Source organism: Notamacropus eugenii, chromosome 3, assembly GCF_028372415.1.
Source record: "Notamacropus eugenii isolate mMacEug1 chromosome 3, mMacEug1.pri_v2, whole genome shotgun sequence".
In the NCBI taxonomy this organism is placed as follows: Eukaryota; Metazoa; Chordata; class Mammalia; order Diprotodontia; family Macropodidae; genus Notamacropus; species Notamacropus eugenii.
Genome location: NC_092874.1, coordinates 489,506,401 through 489,513,665, shown reverse-complemented (window position 1 = coordinate 489,513,665; position 7,265 = coordinate 489,506,401). Strand labels below are relative to the sequence as shown.

The 7,265-nt window shown below is 51.0% G+C and overlaps 1 protein-coding gene across 1 annotated transcript; it reads right to left on the bottom strand.

The window, feature by feature from the left end:
• Window positions 1-1,182: 1,182 nt before the first annotated feature.
• Window positions 1,183-7,023, bottom strand: CHP2 (calcineurin like EF-hand protein 2). Its single transcript, XM_072599312.1, has 7 exons — window positions 5,854-7,023; window positions 5,227-5,299; window positions 4,888-4,968; window positions 4,516-4,646; window positions 2,505-2,566; window positions 1,990-2,112; window positions 1,183-1,782 (listed from the first exon to the last, which is right to left on the bottom strand). The coding sequence occupies exons 1-7, from the start codon at window positions 5,918-5,920 to the stop codon at window positions 1,729-1,731; spliced, it is 591 nt and encodes a 196-aa protein (XP_072455413.1). The 5' UTR covers window positions 5,921-7,023; the 3' UTR covers window positions 1,183-1,728.
• Window positions 7,024-7,265: the final 242 nt, after the last annotated feature.

The following is a 7,265-nucleotide window of genomic DNA, read 5'->3' as shown; positions in this document are numbered from 1 at the left end:
ATGACTTCACATCTGAATTTGTCTCTTTTCAGCTTCTACCATGGGCAGAGCCTGAAAGACTCAAGCCCAATTACTGTGTCACCAAAGTTAGTTCTCCAGGCTAGAAAACTGACCATGAAAGCCCCAAGTCCCAGACCAGGCATGTTTGTGTGGGACACCTTAAGCCCATCCTTGCAGTGAGTGGCTATCCCCTCACCAACCTGGCTTTCCTCTATGCTTCAGCTTATCAAACCCTATCAATTTCCTTTCTTAACCATAACGCCCAGAAATGTAGACAAAATTCCAGATCTGAACATTGCTAGGTGATGCCACAGTGGAAAGAACACTGAGCCTGCAGTCAGGAAGAAGGAAGTTCAAATCTTAGACACTAATTGTGACCCTAAACAAGTCACTTAACCTCTGTTTGCCTCAATTTTCTCAACTGTGAAATGGGGATAGTAAAAGCATTGTAATACCTTCTTTCAGATGTGTCTTCCTGACACAATAGGAGACCTCTCAATTGAGCCCAAGATCCCACTGGGGGAAAGGGAAGGGAATAAGCCTTTATAAAATACTTATCATGTGCCAGGCTCTGTTCTAAGTACTTTGCAAATGTGCCATTTGTCCTAACAATAACTGCAAGTTAAGTGCTGATATTATCCTTCACAACTGAAAAAACAGGCAGTCAAAGGTTATTGTTCAGGGTTACACAGCTAATATCTGAGGCTGAATTGAACTCAGTACTCCTTATTCCAAGCTTGGTGCCCTGCACACTCTGGCGCTACCTAGCTGCCACCGACCTGTTTGCCCAACACATCCAATCTGCTCCAGCCTCCTTCTCTCCCCCACCACTCAGTCACAGCACTCCCAACTCCACCTGGATGTCCTTGCCTTTCTTAGCCTCACCCCAGTATGTGATATGTAGGTCTCTCCTGGAGCTTCTCCTCATATCCCTGCCCAGGAGGACCCTAGCCCTGGGGAAGGAAGGCTGTTTAGAGTCCCCTCCAGTACCAGAATGAGGATTCTTCACATGAATGACTGTGCCCTCTGTGTTCTCCTGAGGTTTGTCCTCTCTTGAGGTATGAAAGTATGTGTGTCTATCCATCTGTCTGTCCTCCCTTAGCTCCCACCTTCTGGGTCTCTCTGAGGTGGGTAAGGACCTTGGGCAAGAGGACAAAGAACAGAGCCCACACAGAGATCCTCTTCATCCTGAGCCATGTACACATACAAGCCAGAGCTCTTCCAAATTTGCCATTTAAATGACCTAGCAGGTTGGCAAGGTGAGGAGGTGAGGAGGGGAGCTTGCAAACAACTCTGTTTGGGGAGTGGGGAATAGCCCTCCAGGCTTTGAAGGAGACCCAGCTGAGTGAGGTGCTGAGAACCCTATTGGAAAGGGGGGGGGGGGAGTCTTTATGGAAATGGAGGAAGAAAACTTTTTGAGGTGGATCCTTTCAGGAAGGAGGGGTATGTTCATGGATTCTCTAGATTGGGCTAAATTAATTCAGGTGTGTGGGGGGGTGAATCCCTTCAGGAACCAAGGAACCCCACAAGATTTTCAGGATCCCTCTAATAGGAGAGAGGTGGAGCCCTTTGGAGATGGATTCTTCCAGGTCTGGTGGCAGATCCCTCCATGGCAGAAATTAGATTCCAGAAGGAATGGTGAAGGGTACATCCTGGGAATGGAAGGGAATACTTCTGGGGGTTGGAAATGGATTCCTCAAGGGTGGGAAAGATGCCTCCTGGAGAAGGTCACTTCAGGATCCGGATACTCATTTGGTGCTCAATGTTCATCTTCTCTAAGGACTGAGGGGAAAAGCAGAAAGGATCCTCAGCCCTTCAGATGCTGTATCCCCACATCTCATCACCCCTCCGGCCACCTAAACCTTTTATCTCTGTCTCCAACCCCATCCTACCCCAGAGTTCCGTCTCTGCTCTCAGTCTTTACCCCATCCTTTTGACACCTCTGAGTATCCAAGCCTTCAGTTTCCCATGATGCTGCTCACCACTGACCTTGGTAAACTCCACAAAGGATATAGCTCCATCCCCATCCTCATCAGCTTCTTGCACTGTCCGCGCTGCTATGATTTCCAACTGCTCATTTGTCACCCCAACCCCAACCATCAGCCTCAAGATCTGGCACAGAGAGGAAAGTATGGAAATAAATCAGGCCAAGTTATTTCCAGATTTTCCAAAAATGAATACTTTCCCCATCCCTGTACATAAGTAGACAGCCCACATTACTCACAGCCAACGATCCATTGCCACCATCAGCTATTCCCACCACAGCCCCTGCAGCACAGCCCTCCCTGCCCACCCCACCCTCTAGCAGTGGTTATACCAGATGCCACAGGACCAGGGAGAAACATAGGGGTTGAGGGTGGGGAGGAGGCAGACATTTGCCCACAAATACCACGCACAGAGACAGCATGCATATGCACACATGCACACACACACACACACACACACACACACACACACACACATACACACACACATCACACCACCCTCACAACCCCTTCTCCAACCTGCAACATCTCTTTCTTTGAGATTTTTCCATCACTGTCCATGTCGTAGAGTTGAAAAGCAACTGGATGAGAAAAAGAAAGTAGGATCAGGACAGGGATGGGAGCCTCTTCAGTCCTGGCCTGTCCTCTGCTAGAGGCCCTGCTGCCCCAGGTCCAGACCATGCTACCATCACACAGTGGCTGGAATGGAAGATCTGGCTCCAGATTCTGACATCTCAAGGCTGTGACTCCCCATCCTCTTTGGCAGTGTGGTTCTCTCTTGGCCATGCCTAGCTTACCAACTGTCTCCAGCGCAGATTACCACCCACCAGGGTCCCTTCCCCAGGACCTACAGGATTAAGTTAGACAAGCAAGTATGAGGGATTTGTGAGGGAATATGAAGGATCATTGGGGCTCAACTGGGGACATCAGAGTGGTACCAGCCACCACCCTTGCCCTAAGGAGGCTTAGTTCCCTCCCACCCTAGTCACTTACCCCTTCTGTCTTTTCTCACATCACTGCCCAAGAGTCTAGGACACCACCATTCTTCCCAGCCTGAGAGTCACCCTGACTCCTCCCTCCCCTTCCCCCCAAATATCCAACCAGTCACCAGCTGTGGTGGACTCCAGCTGTGCAACACCCCTTCCATCCATCCCCTTTCTCCAAGGACTCCTGGGCATCACTCTACTGAAGTCCTCCCTCATCACCTCTCTCCTGGACTCCTGCCTTTACCTCCTAATTGATCTCCCATCCCCATCTCTCCTCTCCAATTCAGCCTCCCCAAAGCTTCCAAGCCACTTGGTTTAAATCACAGCTCGGAGCAGGCATGTAGTCGGCCTGCAGTCAGCCTTTCCAGGTGTACTAGTCCTACCATTGCTTCCTCCACACACTTTCTGGTCTACTCCAGCTGGTGCAATGGAACCTTTGCTTATAGCACCTTCCCTCCTGACCTCTGTCCCACCTCACCCTGGATTCCTTCCAAGCTTGCCAAAGAGCTGTCTCCTTCCTGCCTGAGGTCTATGTGGATCTTCCCACCCTGTATTACCTGCTCTATCTTCTGGTAACTTTCCCCTGAAAGAATTCTAGCTTCTTGAAGGAAGGGCCAAGTTAATGTTGGTCTTCCTATCCCACTGCCTGGCATGGTGCCTGGCATATGCTTTGAGTGAACGAATGCCACACAAAAATTGTTGGATTGTGTGCGATCTCAGACAGGCAGTCAATTTCTGCCCGTTCCTAAGGCACCTGCTGTGTGCCAAGTGCTAGAGATGGCTACCAAGCCCCATTCTTGGCCTCAGCGAGATTCCATTGACACCACATCTATATCAACAGGTGCGTACAGAATAGACATAAGGCAATTTGTCTGCCTGGGCCTTAGTTTTCTCATCTGGAGAATGGGGAGACTACATTGTCTGATATCTGAGGTCCCTGCCAGCCCAGGCAATCCCAGACCTGTCCTCATGTTCCAAGGCCCATGCCACAGGTTGATAGAAGCCCCTTGTCTCCACTGACGGGGCATGGGGACAAGTCACTTTCCTATTTCTCTTCCTACTTCCCCACACATACCCACTCAGTCACTAAAGTTCCCTCCAGCCTGCCTAGACCCCTGTGGCTGACGCCTATGGCCTTCCAGATCACTCTCCCTCTTCCCAGGAAGTTCAGGAACTGGTCCAGTCTTCTCCAGCTCCCAGGCCTGGCCTTGTCCAATTCCCTGGTTACTCGCCTCCTCATCCTCCTTCACTCCCAAGATCTTTAATTCTAGTTGGCTTCAGATTTGCATAGGAATATTTGGGATCTGGACTCCGAGCCTCTCCTCACCCTTGCTCAACTGTAATTGTCCCTGTTCAAAATACCCTAGTCATGGCATGGTGAGGAAGCAACCTTGGTGTCTGAGGTCATTGTTCAGATGGGGAAATTGAGGCTCAGAGAAGAGAAGAGACACACAGAGGCGAGGAAACAAGGGAGGTTAACGGTCAAAATGAGGATGGAGTTTCAGGGGACATGATTTTCCATGATTCCCCCCAATTCTACTCACAACGCAGTTTGCTGTTGCGGCTGTTTAGAGGCTCAGGCTTCTGGGGGTCCTGAGCAGCTGAGTCCTTTCCTTCCAATGGTCGAAAATGGGCCAGGACCCAGACAAAGCCTTGGAAATCCACACACTGACCCCTGAATGAAAAAGTCAGAATACCCTCCCAAGCTTCTATCCCCAAAAGAGGTAAAGGCTTCAAGGTCTGGGACCCAGATCTTTGATCTAAGCAAGAAAGAGTGAACTCTAATATAACCCTTCATCTTGATCCCGAAGGGTCTGACCCTCGGGGGCTCTCATCCTGTCAGTTCTGTTTCCTAGGGCTCCCCCTTCTTCCCCAAGGCTCCATCCACTCACCCTCACCCAAAGCTCTGTCCTCACCCATCCGGGAAAAAGCTGTCGATGATCAGATCTGCCAGCGGGTTCTGTTCAAGTTCTTTTATATTGTATAGATCCATTCGACTGTTGGGGAAGGAGTGAGAAGTTTCAGTGTCAAAAGTCTGGTCGGGAGACTTTGGGAGGGGAGAGGGAGAATAGAAGAGAAGGAACATTTTCATACGAGGGGAAAATCCTGCAGCATGCTTTCACATTGAGCTGAGGGGTCACAGGGGACACTGGATCAGGAGTCAGAGGCCAAGGCGATTCAGTCAATGGCTTGAAGGCTGGGCGTCCCAGTCCTATATGTTTGAGGGTCATAAGGGTGGGGTGGACTCTGCTCACCTCAGGAAGCCCTTATTATTCCTGTCCAAGTACCGGAAGCGGTGATGGAGGCGATTGAGATTGGCCCGAGAGACTGGACAGTGGGAAGAGAAAAGAGTCAGAGCTGGGTGCCGAGGGCCGAGGAAGAATCGGTTGGACCAGAAGAGACTCAAGGCTCAGAATTCTGGACTCAGGGATCAGAGGGTTCAAGGTCAAGATTTGGGACTGACTACTCAGAGACTGGGGGTCCCAGACTCAGAGTTCAGGATTTAGGAGACCAGCAACGACTCAAGATCCAGGAGCAGAAAACCAGGGACAGAGAGGCTGGAGCAAGAAGGGTTGGGCTAGGTGGTGGTGAGGCGGACGAGAATATATCAGCCCGCTTCCCCGGCTCAGCCCGCGCCCCACTCCCTCCAAAGCCCTCGGGGAAGGTGACCAAGAGAGCATCCCGCCCCACGTCCCCGCCAGTCCCCTTCAGCCGTTGGGGACTCTGGCGACAGGGAGCCGGGAAGCCTGTGTTTGGGTCCCAGTCCAGGCTCCTACTTGGGGATAGGCGGAGCTATGTCCCAGCCCCTCCACCCCAGTCCCTGCCAGTCCTTCAGGGCTCTAGGAGCCTCAGACACTTGGGTCCGCAGCAGTCCCACTCACAGCCGGTCTCCTCTAGGATCAAGTTCAATTCCGGCTCTCGTTCGAGGTGCGAGCCATGAGATCCCATGGCTGTGACGGTCCCTAGGTCAGGGCAGGTCCCGAGTCCAGGGTCCAGGGGCCTGGGGTCCCGACCCAGATAGGCTCAGGACAGAGTCCCACGTAGAAGCTCTGCCTCCTACACTCTCCCCGAGAACCCAGGCGTCACCGCAGCCCCTTCCTTAAGCAGTTCCTCTCCCTCCGAATGAAGACGCCGAACCCTGGAGAACGAGTTCCCCTCTCTGAGTTCGGAAGGTCGGAGGAGTCATCCAACTGCCGCCAGGCCATGCTGGGCTCGAGAATGCATTTAGGGTTCTCCCACATGCCTCAGTCGAAGTCCTCCAGTGCTACGGAAACAGAGGTTTCGCCTCAGTCGAGCCCCGGAGGAGAGAAAGTGAGGGGGTTAGAGAGAGCCAGAGCGGTATTCAGGACTGATCAAAAGGTGCCCGCTGCCAGACTTGAACAGGCAGAGGCTGAGAAGGGCACTTTACAGACGGGAAGCAGACCAACTCCAGAGGGGAAAGGGTTTGACTTGGCCTAAAGACCAGTCCGAAGCCTATCCCTCCCACAGACTCGTCTAAGCCCTCACCCTAAAAAGACCCCGATAGGACCCACCCCCCCGCCCCTCCAAGACTGCTTCCGACCTGCTCCTTTAAGACTGGAAGCACGGTCAGAGGGAATCTGAGAGACAACATGGCCTGCCAATGATCGAGAAGCAAAAACAAACGAAGAGAAAGACGAAAACGAAACAGAGACAGAGAGACACACTGGATGACAGAGAGAGATGCGCTGAAGGGAAACACACAAATACAATGGGGAGAGAAAAGAGCTGCTCTCATGCTCTGTAACTGATCAGTTCTCCTGAAGCCCGGGGGCGTTTGTTCTCTCTCTGTCTCTCTGTGTCTCTGTCTCTGTGTCCCTCTCTCCTCTCTCTCTCTGTCTTTGTTTCTCTGTGTGCGTCTCTCTCTTCCTCTTTCTCTCCCTCTTACTATGGTTTGCTCTTAGTCAAGGCTCAGGATGTGAGGAATGATTCAAACTTTTGTTTCCATAGAAATTATGTAATATATGATTTATGAAATCTAGGGTATTGATACATACTGGGAAGTTTTTTGAGTTGCAAGTGCAGGAAAATAAATTAATTGTAGAAGACTAACAACATAGACTAGTACTAGATTATCTTGTAGCCGAAGAAGAGGGAAAATTGAGATGTAATGGAGAACTTTGTTTCCCTAAATTCAGAATAACAGTCAGCAACATGGGAGACATAAGGAAGGAGTTATGTCTCACACGTAGGCTAACAGGCAAAGCAAGGATCCAACTGGTTTTTATCGTGTTTTGGGTTAGAAGTCAGCTAAGTAGAGGAAAAGTTAAGTCTT

What these genes read in the sequence shown, in the direction of transcription:
- CHP2 (XM_072599312.1), bottom strand. Translation starts at nt 5,920, where the DNA reads ATGGGATCTCATGGCTCGCACCTCGAACGAGAGCCGGAATTGAACTTG. An exon ending in GATCCTAGAGGAGACCGGCT is followed by an intron (nt 5,300 to 5,853) that starts GTGAGTGGGACT and finishes CCCACTGTCCAG; the next exon opens with TCTCTCGGGCCAATCTCAAT. An exon ending in CAAAGAAAGAGATGTTGCAG is followed by an intron (nt 2,113 to 2,504) that starts GTTGGAGAAGGG and finishes TCTCTGTGCCAG; the next exon opens with ATCTTGAGGCTGATGGTTGG.